Genomic DNA, 16,669 nt, shown 5'->3' with positions numbered 1-16,669 from the left:
TCTCTCTGGGCTTGCTTCTCACGTAGCATCTGACCTTTGGCACTTCATTACCTAGCGAAACAGTGAAACAGAAATATAAGCTAAAAGAACAAGCAGGTCTAAAACACAGAGAAAAGCAGCAAACGCATTTTTACAAAAACTTACAAATCCCAGAAGTGTGAGTAACATTGTAAGCCTGTTTAATCTTCAGTCGTTGGCAGCTTTCACACAGTCAAGTGTTTGGGATTATCTGTGTCCTTCAGGATGATTTACATTTATTCAGCACCTTTCACAACGTAAAGTGCTTCATACAACTGACTGGGAGATGGCGGTGAAGGTGGGGGAGGGTTGAAGTGTGTTGGGTGGGGGAGGTAGCCAAAACAGCAATTGAAAAGATAGATCTTAAGGTGCATTTTGAAGGTGGGAGAAGGAGGGGCAAAGATGGACGGACTCCGAGATAGATTTATAGAGAGTAGGGACGAGCCGCTTGCAACTCTTCCAGAACAAACCCTCATGGTTAAGATGGACAAAATATATTTAAAAGTTAAGTTTAAAATCCCACTTAAGATGGCTTCCAACACCATTTTCTACTATTTAATATCTAGTTATAAAAAGAGCCACGGCAGCCAATTGCGCACAGCACTGTCCCACAAACGGTCATGGATTGAGTGACCAAATAATTATTTCTGTATTTTGAAGGGATTATTACCGGGAACAACCCGATTACTCTTTACTGCTAGGTAAACAGAGGTGTGCTCTGGAGTAAGGAAACTTGCCTAAAGTTTTGCCTTGCCCGGCCAGGAATCGAATCCAGTTCTTCTCGCTTAACCACTACTCGATGGGACTCCACACTGTAAAGTATAAACCCAGGATAGACTGGCTGGATGTAAACCCCGGCATGATGTAGCTGGTTAGGTTAAATTGTTACATAAATAGAGTATACCTCACTCAAAGGGGAATTCTACACTCAGTGGAATCTCTAATGGTTTGTGCAACTTAACCTTGAACCAGAGTTAAATCACCTTTCATCATGGAGGGATCATGTGCCTCACTGGCAAGAGCTGTGAATACTCACTGATGATGCTAGGTGCCGGAAATGCCGAAGTGCTAAAAGATTTCACTGAGCTGAGGATTCACTCATATTTAATAATTAGCTGACCAAAAAAAACTGTAAAGGCAAAATAATGAATGGGTGAATACTGTGACATTGACGTGATAATTATTCCAAGTGATCATTCTCAAATTGCCTGATATTTTCCTGCTGGCGATGTGCTATTCAATAATTGGCCAAAATAAACAAGTTATACATAAAAGTAAACTTCTCAAATGTCAGTTTCTCCTGCGCAAAGGATATTGGAGTTGTCCATTAGGAGCTAGATTTATTGATTTGGTAAACTGTGAAACCCAACCTGTCCTGACAGGGAAAGTTGTTGGCATTTTCGCTCACTTGTCAGGTGATTTGTTCCTGCTCTGCATTGTTGTCAGTTAAATGTCAGTCTGACTCAATCGGTAGGACTCTTACTTCTGAGTTGGAAAGTTGTGGGTTCAAGCACCATGTCAGGACCTTGGTTAGGCTGATGATTCAATACTATTAGAGGTGATGTCCTTCAGATGAGACATCTGCTTGTCAGGTTAAAAGCCCCATAACAAGTTTCTCAAGGTGTCCTAATAAATGAGATGTTCACCTCCCGGCTGTTTGTGGGACCAGCTGTATGTAAATTGGTTGCCATGTTTGCCTACAAATATGTAGTTATTACACTTGACAGCAGGTGTCTGTGAAGGGTTTTGATGCTAAAAATGCTATATATAATGCCATAATTATTATTACTGGTAGAGTTAGGGCATAGGCTAGAAGAAATGTTTTCACACAAGGGGATGATTAAAACACAGAATGTCCTTCTTTAAGAGTCTATAGAGACCAAAGTATCTTGGTTAAGTATCTGAGGAGGGTTTGGGGAAAGATCAAGGAATTGGGAATTGAGCAGTTAGCTCCAGTGGAGAAACTAGCACAGTATGAGGTTGATGGAAGAAAATGGTGTGTGCGGTAATTTCTATGAATTCAACTTCTGTGTTGCTTTCCATATTCTCTTGCTTTATGGAATTATTTAAGTTTTTAAAATAGTAACTTCTTTTAGTCATTTGATGCCTCATTTTGTTCAATGCTTGACCTTTACACTTTCACTTACTCTTAAACTGAGCGTCATATCTTTCTTTATAGACTTCCTGGTATGCTTGGTCTGTCTATTAGTACAGAACTTAGAGTGACCTTGACCTTTTTATAATCCACTGCCATCATTTCCCTTTTAATTTTGTGCAGTTGGGTTTGCCAGTCGATGGTGGGTGACACGTACTATCTGTTCCTGCACATTTCTACCCCAGCTGAAGGTTAACAATGAGCTAAAAATAATAATCCTTGCATTTGATATAGTGCTTTTCATGTCATTGAAACATCTGAAAGTGTTCCACAGAATTTACTGTGACTGTGTATTGGCAGCCAATAGCCAATAGGTGAATGTGGCAGCCAATAGCCAATTTGCAGACAGTAATTTCACACAAACAGTCATGAAATGAATTTCAATATTATCCCGAGGATTGTTGACCAGGACAACAGGAGAAACTCCCTTCTCTTTTCAAATAGTAGCATGGGATCTTTAATATCCAGCTGGTCATTCATTCATTTGTTTCATGGCTGTTTGTGGGACAATGCTATGTGCCAATTGGCTGGTGCGTTTTCCTATACAGTCACTACACTTTACCGAAATTCCAGTGAAGTGTTTTGAGAAGTTTCGATGACACGATAATGCGCTATTTCAAATGTAAATACTATTAAGGGGGTACATTCTGCGGAAACACTACTTCAATGAGAGTGCAGTCAACACGTGCGGAACAGGCTCCCCAGGGAGACAGTGGAGGCAGAAAATGCAATTTGTTTCAAGAACAAATTAGATAGATTTCTGCCGGAAAATAATATCTCGGGATACAGCGTATGGTTTGGGACACGACAGGTCAAGCGACTGCCGGGATGGTGGAGGCGAACTGGATGGACTTTTGGACTTCTTTTGCCCATCCAATTCTGATGCCCTTGTGTTCTATCACAGGATTGCTGTCACTGTGCAGTGTGTGTGTGTGTGTGTTGTTCCTGCAGTTGCCGCTGGTCACCACTAGGCGTGGAGCCGGCGCTGCTGCTCTTTAACAGCAGGCGATTGACGTGACGCTGATTGGCTCCGGTAAGCTCAAACCCCGCCCTTCCTCGTCGGGTTTAGGTGCCAATCAAGAGCAGGGCCACTTCCGCCAGCGGGTTCGGATGGCCGGAAGCTCGTCGGGGGCGTCTCCCTGATGAAGGAGACCAGAGACATGGAGGCTTCAGAGAGGGAGTTCACAGCCTCCCGCAACAGGTGTGTGCTGTCACTTACATTTAAAGTTGAGGAATTTGGAGGTTATGTGGTGTCGGATAAGAAATACTCCGAATGTCAGCGAGGAAGAGGGGGAGTGTGACACCGGGGGTGGGGGGAGTGTGACACTAGGGCTGGGGGTGGGGGGGGAGTATGACACTAGGGGTGGGGGTGAGGGGGAGTGTGACACTGGGGGGGGGGGAGTGTGACTCTAGGGCTGGGGGTGGGGGGGGGAGTATGACACTAGGGTGGGGTGAGGGGGGAGTGTGACACTGGGGGTGGGGGGGAGTGTGACTCTAGGGCTGGGGTGGGGGGGAGTATGACACTAGGGGTGGGGGTGAGGGTGGGGGTGAGGGGGAGTGTGACGCTAGGGCTGGGGTGGGGGGTGTGTGACACTAGGGCTGGGGCTGGGGGTGGGGGGGTGTGTGACACTAGGGTGGTGGGGGAGTGTGACACTAGGGCTGGGGGTGGGGGGAGTGTGACACTAGGGCTGGGGGTGGGGGGGAGTGTGACACTGGGGTGGGGGGGGAGTGTGCCGCTAGGGCTGGGGGGGGGGGGTGTGACACTAGGGCTGGGGGTGGGGGGGGGAGTGTGACACTAGGGGTGGGGGGGGGGGGGGGGGGGGGGGGGGGGGGGGGGGGGGGGGAGTATGACACTAGGGTGGGGGTGAGGGGGGAGTGTGACACTGGGGGTGGGGGGAGTGTGACTCTAGGGCTGGGGGGGGGGGGGGAGTATGACACTAGGGGGGGGGGTGAGGGGGGAGTGTGACACTGGGGGTGGGGGGGAGTGTGACTCTAGGGCTGGGGTGGGGGGGGAGTATGACACTAGGGTGGGGGTGAGGGGGGAGTGTGACGCTAGGGCTGGGGGTGGGGGGGTGTGTGACACTAGGGGTGGTGGGGGAGTGTGACACTAGGGCTGGGGGTGGGGGAGTGTGACACTAGGGTGGGGTGGGGGGAGTGTGACACTGGGGTGGGGGGGGAGTGTGACGCTAGGGCTGGGGGTGGGGGGGTGTGTGACACTAGGGCTGGGGTGGGGGGGGAGTGTGACACTAGGGGTGGGGGGAGTGTGACACTAGGCTGGGGGTGAGGGGGAGTGTGACACGAGGACTGGGGTGGGGGGGTGGTGATACTAGGGACTAGGGGGGGGGGGAGTGTGACACTAGGGCTGGGGTGAGAGTGTGACACTAGGGCTGGGGTGAGGGGAGGAGTGTGACACTAGGGCTGGGAGGGAGTGTGACACTAGGGGTGGGGGGGGGAGTGTGACGCTAGGGCTGGGGGTGGGGGTGTGTGACACTAGGGCTGGGGGTGGGGGGGGAGTGTGACATTAGGGGTGGGGGGAGTGTGACACTAGGGCTGGGTGGGGGGAGTGTGACACTAGGGCTGGGGGTGGGGGGGAGTGTGACACTAGGGCTGGGGTGGGGGGGAGTGTGACACAAGGGCTGGGGTGTGGGGGGGAGTGTCACACTAGGGCTGGGGGTGGGAGTGTGACACTGGGCTGGGGTGGGGGGTGTCACTAGGGCTGGGGGAGAGTGACACCGGGTGGGCGGGGGGTGTGACTAGGGCTGGTGGGGGGGAGTGTCACTAGGGCTGGGGGGAGAGAGTGACACTCGGGCTGGGGGGAGAGTGTGACACTCGGGCTGGGAGGAAGTGACAAACAGTGCTTTGGGACATCTGCACGACGTGAAAGGCGCTCTATAAATGTAATTTTGTTGTTGTTGTTGTGGGGGGGAAGTGGCACTAGGGCTGGGAGGGAGTGTGACACTAGGGCTGGGGGGAGAGAGTGACACTAGAGCTGGGGGGAAAGAGTATGGTACTTGGATTGGAATCCTTCTGACTTTTAAATGCTTCCATGCCTTAAGTCACCCTCCCTGTGTGATCTCTGTGGTCCTGCACCCCCTCTCCCATCTCCGCTCTGCTAACTCAAACCTGCTTTATGTTCCTACCCTCCGGCTCACTATTTGACTGAACAGAAGCCTGGAGTGGATGGAGATGATAGGCTTGTATTGGAGAGTTACAGGAGAGGATGCAGATTGCAGAATTCTGGATGACCTCGAGCTTTTGGAGGAGAGAGCTTGGAAGGCCAATGAGGAGGCCATTGGCGAAATTAAATCTGGAGATCGCAAAGGCATGGAGTATGGCTTTGACTGTATTAGGTGAGAGATAGAAATGGAGTATGGAGATGGGAGGAAGACAGAGTTGTTCAAGGACAAGTTGAAAGGCTTAAAACAACAACAACATGACAATGATATAGCGCTGGACATTTTCAGGTTTGTACCTGAGCTGAAGGTTGGAATCGAGAGGCTTAGGGGGTGGGAGAGTCAAATAAAATAATAAAATAAATGGGAGCTGAGAGTCAAATAAAATGCTGAGCTTGTGCACTGGATGTGTAAGTCAGAATGAGTGAGTGAGCAGCCGGGAAGGTGAGGTTTTGTTGGAAGCAGAGAGGAATGGCTTCAGTTTTGTCAACATTCAATTGAAGGAAGTGAGTTTTTTTTAAAATAAAAGCACTGTTGTTGACGATCGCAGCCATCCAGCTTTGCTCTCTTTAATCCTGTACTTGCCTGTAACAAATCACACTTGGCAACATTGTGTGCATGTGCACAACTAAAATGTTGTCACTTTTATAAGGTGATTTGTGGGTAAAGCAGTGCGTGGATGAGGGATTGTTTTTGTTCTATTGTGTAGCAAGCCTTCAACGCTGCAGTGTAGTGTATCCCACATGTTGTTGAAATGTGTATAGTCTGTACTAAACCTAACCTGCCATGTGAATTTGCTGTATTAAATCGTTGGTTGGATTTTCATTTGGTGGAGAGAAAACGTATTGAAATATTTTCTAAATTTGGTATAAAATAACTCTTTGGAGAAAAAAGAATTCCTATAGGAACACTGATGACAAAAATCTAGGACATCTGGGAAATTAACCATGAGATAATTTTAGCTCAATATTAGGGAAATCTTTCATATAACTTGGCTTCTGAAAGTTTTTTTTGGAGCAGTTTAATGCTCCAAACGTGGGCTGAAGGGCAAATGGCCGTAGGGTTGAAACGAGTAGGAGAGAAGATGAGAGAAATGATACCAAACATGCATTTTAAAAGCATATAGGAAAGTGAATACTGAAAGAGTTAAAGAAGTTAATGGAGCTGATGTATAGAGTAGGAGATTGATGAGTTTGGATTTCAACCCAGTGAGTATGTAGTAAGGAGAAAAGTTGTGTATGTAGAGTTTGGAGGCTGGAGATGAAAGCAAAACCCATCAATTAACAATGATTTTACTACAAGTGCTAGTTCTTTTCACCCTCAAATTTTGAACTACTTATTGATTTGAGCACAAATATCAAACAAGAAAAGTTTGATATTTATTATTATAGCATTATTCAGACAATTATAGGGATTCAGTCCTATTATAGTGTTACACTAAGCAGCTCTCATATTTCTGCTTGGTAGTCATATGCAGCTTAAAGTATTAAGTTGCATACGCTTCAGATATATTTGACCCTGCAAGGGAGTCTTTCAGCACAACTGTGATTATTTGAAGCTTGTTTTTTTTCCAAAATATGCCAAGTTCCTCCTTCCATAGAACTTTAGAAAAATTAATTGAAACTTGCTTTGCAATCTTGTTTATTTTTTTAAAAAATTGGTAGTTTTCAGTGCACATTTGATAACCTAACAGTCTTACTCCTGAATTGGCATGATTGCAAGTCAGTGATTAAACCACTTCTGTTTACTATGAGGATAAAAGAAAAGTTGTTGGTAGCCTTGTCAACTGTTTAAGCAGACGCTATGCTCTTGAATCAAATGAAATCCATAACATCAAGAAATCTTTGACTTTTTTTTGTCTCCCCCCAACTCTCAAAGGCACTTGGCTCCTAATGCAAAACGTGGCTCACCAGTCAGTCTGAAATGGCAGGTCGCGTTCTGGGGCTAATAATCCCTAAAAAAAAGTCTCTAAATTCACGACATTGGCTGCCGCATTTCACCCCTAAAATACAGTCAATCCACTTTACAATATATTCTGTGAAGCGATTTGAGATGTCTCAATGTTGTGATAAGACGTTATATAAAATGCAAAGATTATTTTTATTACAAATTGTGATTCTTCATGTGTGAGCCTAGACGGTGAGTGTCAGTAGGACGTTAGACTGTAGGGCATCGTAAGTGTGCCTGCCTTATTCTGCGCTCTTCTCCTCACTCCGTATATTAGTACAATCACAGATTATACAGTGCACATTCCCCAAGTCCCCTCGCTGAGATCCATGTACAGTATCTTAGATACTATAGCAGAGGCAGTCATTCGTTCCATTGAATTTATGTTGACGTTAGCTCCTCTGTTTTACAGCTAACTGTTCTAATCTAATTCTCTGCTCTTTCTATGTAATTAAAAATATATATATTGTTACTCTTCAAATGTCTTAACCAATTCCCTTTACGTATTATACCCTCAGCATCAATTGCTTAACATAACTTTTTTGTAGTTGACTGGTCTGTGCTTGCAATTTACCTTATACATAAGCAAGTGGTTAATTTCAAGGTTGCACAACGGCCCACGGAACATGCAAGAATGCACCAAATGAAATGGCCCGTCGTCATTCTTTTTTTAAAAAAATAAACGTATTGGTCTGAGTATGTATTTGTTTGGTTCTAGAAACGGTAGAGTGCAGAAGCCACTCATAAAAACTGTATAGGAATGATCAACACTGCCATTAACAATTGGGCCTCAACTGTCTGATCCTGAACACTCCTAAAACTCTTTTGGCGTACATATGAAATCAGGAAGCAAGGTTCAAATATCTTGATGGGCTGGTATATCCAAGTAAAACAAACTGTCAGGAATTGATGCAAAATTATTAACTTTCTCTTTTGGTTTCATTGCAGATAGTTAAGCTTTGAATTAGACGCCTTTCAAGGGGAGAAAAAGAAAACTGGAGCTGCCAGCTTGATTCTAAAGATTTTGACACTTGTCTGTGTGTTGAAGAGTAGACGTGCTTGGAGCTCTGGACTGTGCCTTGAACCTTACACAAGATTATATTGGGATAATGATAACTAATACTATTATGAGTACTTCAAAAAGTTCAGCTGTCTCTCTCTTTTTATGATGGCTAATATCAGTGATGAAAGGTCAACCAGGTTGTCATGACAGCCCCCGCCTTCTGTTTTGAGGGGAAACACTCAGCTCCTAAATTTTTTGTTGGCTGTGAGGAGGATGAAACTGATGATCTGGGATCAAACATGAAGGCAGAACACCTTGACCTTTACGACGAAGCGAATGATTCCGATTCGGTAAGGCAACTTTTTTATTGTTCCTGCTGAACTTTTATTCCCCAGACGTTAAGAGAAAATTGCTGATCTCCTAAACCACTGCTTGTTTAAAACCTGGTCGCCTTGCCTTTTAAGTGTAATCATGGATGCAGTGTGAGAGATTTGTTTTTGGTATTAAGCTCACTTATTTCTTGCATGATCAATAAAGCGTCTACAGGAATTTATCCATCTGTTGTTCCAGTCTTTTGTGTTTTTGTTTCAGATTTCCATCATCAATTTTCTCTTTATCCTGTATGTAGAACACAAAAGCATTTTTGGCCGATTTATTTATTTGGGAGGTGTGGAGCGCCCATATTTTTCTGTGTCCATATTAGTGCATTTTGTTGATTATATTAAAGAATTGTTTAATTGCTTATGTTCCTTCCCCCCCCACCCCATTTCCTTCCCTTGAAAATCCTTTGAGTAAAATGTTTTTATTGAATATAAAACGAGATTAAGGGAAACAAAATCTTGGATGCTTTACAGTCGGTCACCCGGTTACTCCTCTCTCTTTGTTATCCAGTTTTGTGGAACCACACTGGGAAATGGATTTGGTTAATAACTTCAGACTTTTCTTAATGCATACGATATAAAGATGAGCTGAATCTAACAATTGTCCAAATATTTGTTAATAAACACTTGACTGACATCTCACTGACTCACACTCGAGTTAGACCTTTACCATTCTTATCAGTGACTTCCTGTTTTTGTAAAAAGGCTGTTCTTTAGTGTAGTTTTACTAAATTAATATTTGAAGTGCATTTCCATGTTAGAAAACTCAGATGCTTATCTCTAATGTAAAGGCACTTGAAGGCTAAATTAGCAGCACTTCCCTTTCCACCTCTCTCTTCCCCCAATCGCCCACAAGTTGTCTTAAATTTTTTTTAAATAGTAGTTGAAAGCAAGTAAGCTCATCTACAGATTTCCAACTCAGCCTACAAAATGCAGTCACTGCAGTTTACAGTAAATTATGTTAAGTGCTTTGAGATATCTTGACAACATGATAAGGCACACTATCAAATGCAAGGATTATTATCTATAGGTGAGAAGATGATAGATTTGAATTCCAAAGACGAGGCTTGGCCTCTCCTACTGGCTTTGTTGGTCCTGTTAATTGTGGGCTAAAATATTACACCTGCGTGTGTGATTATTAGTCACTTAGTCTGGTTTCAGAAGGTTCCAAAAGAATCAGGGATAACTTAGTGTTGTGTCCAATGTTTCCCCGTGAAACCTCCTGCCTTCCTTTTCCTTCCCCTTGGCCTGAACGAATATAACTCCGTAAGACTTCCCAAAATATTGACATCTTAAATTAAATCAAATAGTTTAAAGAGTGAGCTATATTTTAATTCCTATGAAGCAGAGTGCAGGAGTCTGTTGATTTTATAAATAAGTTATTACAGTTATTTTTAGACTGTGTCGGGTTTAAAAATAATTGGATGTCATACAGCAGCTGCGAGGAACGCAGCACATTTTTTTTTAATGATTTCTCTCTATAGGTGATATAATGATTTGCGACTCAGAGTACGGTTACTGAATCTGCTTGAAAACAGTTCAATAAAATGGGTGGCTGAGGCGCACTCCAGGATAAGGGCTGTTTAGGGGCTATTATGATGTGATTCTTCAATATTTGTGTGAAATGAACAGACCTGAAATTATTATTTAAAAAGCTTTTTGCTTCCATCAGTGTAATGAATAAAATCCCCATCAGGTGGCATGCTTTATCTGGAGCAATTAAATGAGAAGGGTTTGGTATAATACACTCGTGTACGCTATCATTTAATTTATACAGTAATAGAAATTAACATTTTCGAGGCTTGATGTGCACTGTTCTTCAATGTGGATACAATGCAATGCCAAATTACATTTGTATAGCGCCTTTTACATCGGAAGGATGTCCCAAGGTGCTGGACATTCAGTGATTTTGACCTGAGTTGGATGTCGGGATCGGGGAGAGTGGAGGGAAGGAGTGTGGCCAAAGGTGCGGCGGAAGAGGAAGGATTTGAAACTCTCCTTGAAGGAGGCAAAGGAGGGAGCGAGGCATAGGGAATGTGAGATGGAGTTCCAAAGGGTAGGGTCAGAAAGGCTGCAGATGGTGGTGCGGGGGGAGTCGACAGGTTGTTATGGGGTCAGCAGGTCACAGAGGTAGGAAGGAGCAAGGCCTGATGAATTAATAAAGGGGTTGCATGTTACTTTACCCATAGATGTCCAGCAGGTCTGGGGAAAAAACAATCACCCTAGGATGTCTGGTTTAAGTTCGCAGCTCACTGTGCTAAATTACTAATACAGTAGTTACAAAGCTACTCAAATATCAAGTTTTATTAGTGTAACATGAACCCTATTCTAGAAAAATGCATTCAATTTTGATTAAAATAAAAGTATTGAACACTTTTACCTGCTTTGTCTTCTAGTTTTAGCAGTTTGAATACCATATCCAAATATAGCCATATAGCCAAATCAATTGATCCTGTATGTTAAAAAGGATTGATGGATTGTCATGCTAATCACATAGGCGAGATAACGTCACTAGTATATTTGAAAGCTGATGTCAAACAGACATTTTGTTTAAGAGTTATAAATAAATTTATTGTGGTGAAAAATTTGACTGACGTATGTGGAGCATTGTGTTCTAAAGCAGAAGTCAGACAGGGCCTCACTGTATTGTATTGTGGTAATGAGTTCAACAGCTTTGATCATTCCTTGCACTCGCTTATTGAGTGCGTAGTGCTAACCTTGTACTGACAAGGATAATCTGTCAGTTTGAATCTTCTCGGGTCCCGACCCAACTGTCCAGCACCTTGGGACGTCCTCCTGACGTGAAAGGCGCTCTATAAATGCAATCTTGTTGTTGTTGTTAAGAATGTCCATCTGAAGAGAATTTAGGCCAGTTTTATTTTCATGTTTCCACACCAATGGTGAAGTAATCAGCTTTCCACCAGTCGATTCCAGCCTTTGCCTGATTGCCAAGTGAAGGAGTAAAATATGATGAAATGAAAGCATATATGACTTTCTGTGCACATTCCCGGTAGTTCACTGCTGTTCTTCATAATCTGGTAGTGAACAAAATCCTCGGATCTGTGTTTGGGTTTGCCCTGGTGATGCTTTCACACAGCCCCATCGTGTGGTGAGAAAGTTTATATTTATTTCCTGAGCTTGAAGCAGTAGAATAACATGCTGGCATTGTGTGAGATAGTCAGGTTTGGCAGCAGCAGCACTTGCCTTGCTTTGACATCATGGTGCAATTGAGTGGATCCTCCCCGACCCCCCATCACCAAATATGTGTCGAGTTGTGGACACTGGCCAGACTGTGAACACCCTTCCAACCGAATAATGTGCAAAAAACCACAGTCAAAGCTCACATATAGCCACTTAGCTTAGATGAGTGGATACCTGCAATACTTTGCTCCATTAGAAAGGAGAAGTTGAAGGTAGAGAAGAAAATTGAGTCTTTTGTGCTAATTTAAAAAAATGTATTTTCATTTAATGCATTTATGTTTTTTTTAAACCAAATACCTTGTAATTGTGACTTTTACCACCCTTCTCCATCCAGCCTCCAGAGCGACAGATCCTGGTGGGGATTTGTGCAATGGCGAAGAAATCTAAATCCAAGCCAATGACCCAGATTCTGGAGCGTTTGTGTAAATTTGAGTACATCACGGTGGTTATATTTAATGAAGACGTTATTCTGAATGAACCCGTGGAGAACTGGCCGGTGTGCGACTGTCTTATTTCCTTTCATTCCAAAGGTGAGAGCAGTAACAGAAGGTGATGAAGTCCTATTAACAAAAAAATGGTGTCAATTTGATTGGCGCGACAGATTCTAACATTTCAAAGTATAAAAATAAATGGGATGTGGTGACCCTGAATCCAATTTATTGTAAGCTTCAAGTATTCTCATTCTCTTGCTAGCAATAGCCCAATGTTTTGAATCATAGAATTAAAACTTGGGGCTTAGTTGCCGAATGGAAGAGCTGAGCAAAGAAATAATCTGGGAAAAGGGTATTTTTTTTGCGGTGTGGGTGTTCTAAATAAAGGAATTCAGTAGATTTGATACTGCTGTCATCTTAATCTTTGCCTCTCCTGACCCTTCCCATCAGGTTTTCCTCTAGATAAGGCAGTGGCTTATGCCAAACTCAGGAATCCAGTTCTCATAAATGACTTGAACATGCAGTATTACATTCAGGACAGGTATGTGACAAATTTTTAATTTTTGTTGAAAAGTTTGCAAATTTCAATGGCCTGGGTCTTACGATCTGACTCAGCTTGGAAGTGAAGTCTTCCTGTAGATAGAGTGGAGTTTACATTCACGTCTCAGCAACTGGACTCTGGAACCAAGCACATTTTAAAGTTGTGTTTGGTTATTATTCTAACTGAGATGTCTGTGATGTAATATAATAATAATATTAATCCTTGGCATTTGATATAGCGCCTTATCACGTCTTCAAGACGTCTCAAAGCGCTTCACAGAATAAAGTGAATTGACTGTATATTTTGTGGGCGATATACCAATAATATCCTGGAACACAGTGCTAATACCTCAGTGACTCAAAATTGAAATGTCTTCATTTAGTTCGCTTAAAGATTCTGACTTAGTGGGTGTATTTTTTTTTGTTACAGAAGGGAAGTTTATCGCATTTTGCAGGAAGAAGGGATTGACCTTCCTCGCTATGCAGTGTTGAATCGTGATCCTGACAAGCCTGATGGTTAGCAGTATTCTTACCTGGACCGATGCTCTGCATGTTAATTTCTGTATTTCTTGATCTCCACATTTGTGAAACTATCTTAGAAAATCTTGTGAGTGCACAATATAAATGTCGCAATATATTGTGATTCTAAAGCTTGTGATCCAATCTTGTTTCCCTGTTTTTGTTGCATGGTTGCAGAATGTAGTCTGGTGGAGGGTGACGATCATGTGGAGGTAAATGGAGAAGTCTTCCAGAAACCTTTTGTGGAGAAACCTGTGAGTGCAGAAGACCATAATGTGTACATTTACTACCCAACATCAGCAGGAGGAGGGAGCCAGAGGCTTTTCCGTAAGGTATGGAAATCCTCGGAATAGTTGCAGTGAATCATACCTGAGAAGTGAGTTTGGAACAGTATTTTGCACTTATTTTAGCACTGTGTGCTTTTTCCTATACCCCATTATATTGCTGTTTCTAGAGTGGCAAACATTCCAGTGTGGAGGAAAATTACAAATGGGAATTACATTGGTGATTTTCCCAAATCACTCTTGCTTGTGATTTTGTAGATGCTTCATAAAATGATGGAAGCTACAACAAAGATCCTTCACTGGTGCTACCAATTCTAGTTCTCTTTTCTGTAACTTTTGCTCCATCAAATGTTAACCCAATTTCCTTTTTGAATGTTATTCTTGGCTTCAATCGTCACTTACAGCGAAGCATTCCATGTCCTAATCTCTCTTCGTAAGAAAAAAATCCTCAAACCTCCAGTTAATTTGACCATATGATCCCTGGTTACTGGATCAACTAATAATTTTTCACTATTTTTTTAAAGCCTTTCAACAACAACAACAACAACAAGATTCCATTTATAAAGCGCCTTTCACGTCAGGAGGACGTCCCAAGGCGCTGAAACTTTCAGAGTTTTGATGGCCTCTGTTAGAGCCCTTTCTAACCATTTTCTGTTCGAGTGAAAACTCCCCTGATTTTTCAAGGCGTATCCTCATAACTAGAACCTCCCATTCCATGGTATCTATCATCGTGTACGTATTTCACAGATCGGGAGTCGGAGCAGTGTGTACTCACCTGAAAGCACTGTGCGCAAGACCGGATCCTACATCTATGAAGAATTCATGCCGACAGATGGAACCGATGTAAAGGTATTGCTCACCCACCATTTTGTTTGCTCTCTGTTAAATTTCTCTTGCGTTTACTCAATTCCCTATTTCAAACACGTTATTCAAAGTATATGGAAAAGGTTCTTGTAAAATTGTGGTTTAAAAAAAGAAATTCTGTTGAGGCACTTGGAATATGAGTCATTTGTAGGGGTGGTTCTCGCACAAAATACAGTCTACAATATACATTTTACATTAAATCCAACTTGAGATCCTCCTGACATGAAAGTGTTATATCAAATGCAAGTATTATTATTATTCCTGCAGCATTTGTGCAAGAAGTCCTGGGTGGAGGAGGTGGGAGAGAATAGAACTGTTTGCCTTTGGTGCATGCTGGTCAGTTAGCCTTTAGATCTAGACATGTCAAACCAAGCAGCTCACATTTATAGTGTTTTTTTTAACACTGTTTAGGTCTATACTGTTGGTCCTGATTATGCCCACGCTGAAGCACGCAAATCCCCGGCTCTAGATGGAAAAGTAGAGCGAGACAGTGAAGGGAAAGAGATCCGATATCCTGTGATGTTGACTGCCATGGAAAAGCTTGTTGCCAGGAAAGTCTGTGTTGCTTTTAAGGTTCGTTCCTTGTAATAAATTCAATGTAAAAGCATCAGTTAATAATATTGTTTAAATTCTGCAATGCTAGAAGTTTGTATTGAATAACGCAAGGCAGTACTGCACTCAGAGTCAGAGGTATCTGTGTTCAAGCCCCATGTCGGGATTTTGAAACTCAGTCTAGGCTGACACTCCAGAGCGATGCTGTGCTGATGGTGTGCAGCATTTGTTGAGTGCAGTACTGCCTTTTAGTTGAGACCTTAACCTAAGTCCTGTCTACCTGTTCAGGTGAACGTTAAAGATCTCATAGTACTTCTCATAGAATTCTCATAGAATTTGAAAAGAGAAGAGAGTTTTTCCCAATGTCCTGACCAACTTGTAGATAAAATAAGTTATTCAATTAATTAATGGAGTCCTGTAGCTCAGTGGTTAGAGAACTCAACAACAACAACAACAATATTCCATTTATAGAGCGCCTTTCACGTCGGGAGGACGTCCCAAGGCCCTGTACAGTTGGGTCAGGACCTGAGCAGGAGGGAAATGGTCAGGGTGAGGGAAGGGAGGGAGCAAGGAGGGGGTAGAGAGTCGAGAGGGGAGCTGAAGGCACGGTCAAAGAGAAAGGTCTTGAGACCGGCCTTGAAGGAGGAAAGGGAGGAAGCAAGGCGAAGGCACTGGGTGATCGATTTGCAAGCGAGAGACCTGAGTTCAATTCCAGGCAGGGTGAAACCTTGGGCAAGTTTCCTTACTCCACATAGAGCCTAATAATAATCCCTCCAAAACCAAAAACAATAATAAATTGGTCATTTTCAATCTACGACTGTTTGTGGGACATTGCTGTGCGCAATTGGCTGCCGCGTTCGCCCACAAATATACAGTCAAGTCACTTTACAGTGTGTTCTGTGAAGCGCTTTGGGACATCCTCCCAACGTGAAAAGCGCTATATCAAATGCAAGGATTATTATTAATGGTTATTTATGGATCATTGCTTTGTGCAAAGTGGCCGCTGTGTTTGCCTACAAAAATATAGTTACTACACTGTCCAGTGAATCCTGTGTCGGGCTTTGAGACTTCTCGATGACGTGATAAGGTGCTATATGGAATGTAAGGATTGTTATAATTTGTGTTGTGCCATTTTCAATTTTTATATGCAGCAAACTGTTTGTGGTTTTGATCTACTGCGTGCAAACGGGCACTCCTACGTGTGTGATGTCAATGGATTCAGCTTTGTGAAAAACTCCATGAAATACTATGATGATTGTGCAAAAATACTGGGGTAAGAATTTTGGCTAGCAACCGCACTTTGTCTGCTTTTTGTTGTAAAATCTAATTTTGATGTTGAACAGAAAATTGGATAAGTGCTTGCTTGGCTGACTCACGTGTGGTTTGTGTGTGTGTGTACTTGTGGTGCATACAAACCTGTCAATTGAAAGAATTGAGTCAGTGTTGAATAGTAGAGAAGGAACAATAATCTGGATTTTTAGCTTGATTAATTGTATTGAGTCCTTGTCGGGCTGTTGAGTCCACAGTGGAGTATGTTTTATGTGATGAGTGGGAGGAACGGACCTGATGGACTGAATGAACTTGGTGTATTCTTTGTTTCCA

At 43.0% G+C, this 16,669-nt stretch overlaps 1 protein-coding gene across 10 annotated transcripts in view; it reads left to right on the top strand.

Moving 5' to 3' along the window:
* Positions 1 to 3,281: 3,281 nt before the first annotated feature.
* The window catches only part of ppip5k1a (diphosphoinositol pentakisphosphate kinase 1a), a 62,215-nt gene continuing 48,827 nt past the window's right edge, over positions 3,282 to 16,669 (top strand). For all 10 annotated transcript variants that reach the window (XM_007908477.2, XM_007908465.2, XM_007908457.2 and 7 more), the window contains exons 1-9: positions 3,282 to 3,374; positions 8,242 to 8,646; positions 12,212 to 12,407; positions 12,759 to 12,849; positions 13,279 to 13,364; positions 13,545 to 13,699; positions 14,399 to 14,500; positions 14,927 to 15,088; positions 16,219 to 16,340. In XM_007908477.2, coding sequence (XP_007906668.1) covers positions 8,500 to 8,646; positions 12,212 to 12,407; positions 12,759 to 12,849; positions 13,279 to 13,364; positions 13,545 to 13,699; positions 14,399 to 14,500; positions 14,927 to 15,088; positions 16,219 to 16,340 — 1,061 coding nt within the window. In that variant the 5' untranslated portion in view covers positions 3,282 to 3,374; positions 8,242 to 8,499. The remainder of the gene's footprint in view (positions 3,375 to 8,241; positions 8,647 to 12,211; positions 12,408 to 12,758; positions 12,850 to 13,278; positions 13,365 to 13,544; positions 13,700 to 14,398; positions 14,501 to 14,926; positions 15,089 to 16,218; positions 16,341 to 16,669) is intronic.

This window comes from Callorhinchus milii, unplaced genomic scaffold, assembly GCF_018977255.1.
Source record: "Callorhinchus milii isolate IMCB2004 unplaced genomic scaffold, IMCB_Cmil_1.0 Scaffold22, whole genome shotgun sequence".
NCBI classification, from domain to species: domain Eukaryota; kingdom Metazoa; phylum Chordata; class Chondrichthyes; order Chimaeriformes; family Callorhinchidae; genus Callorhinchus; species Callorhinchus milii.
This window is presented reverse-complemented; position numbering and strand designations above follow the sequence as displayed.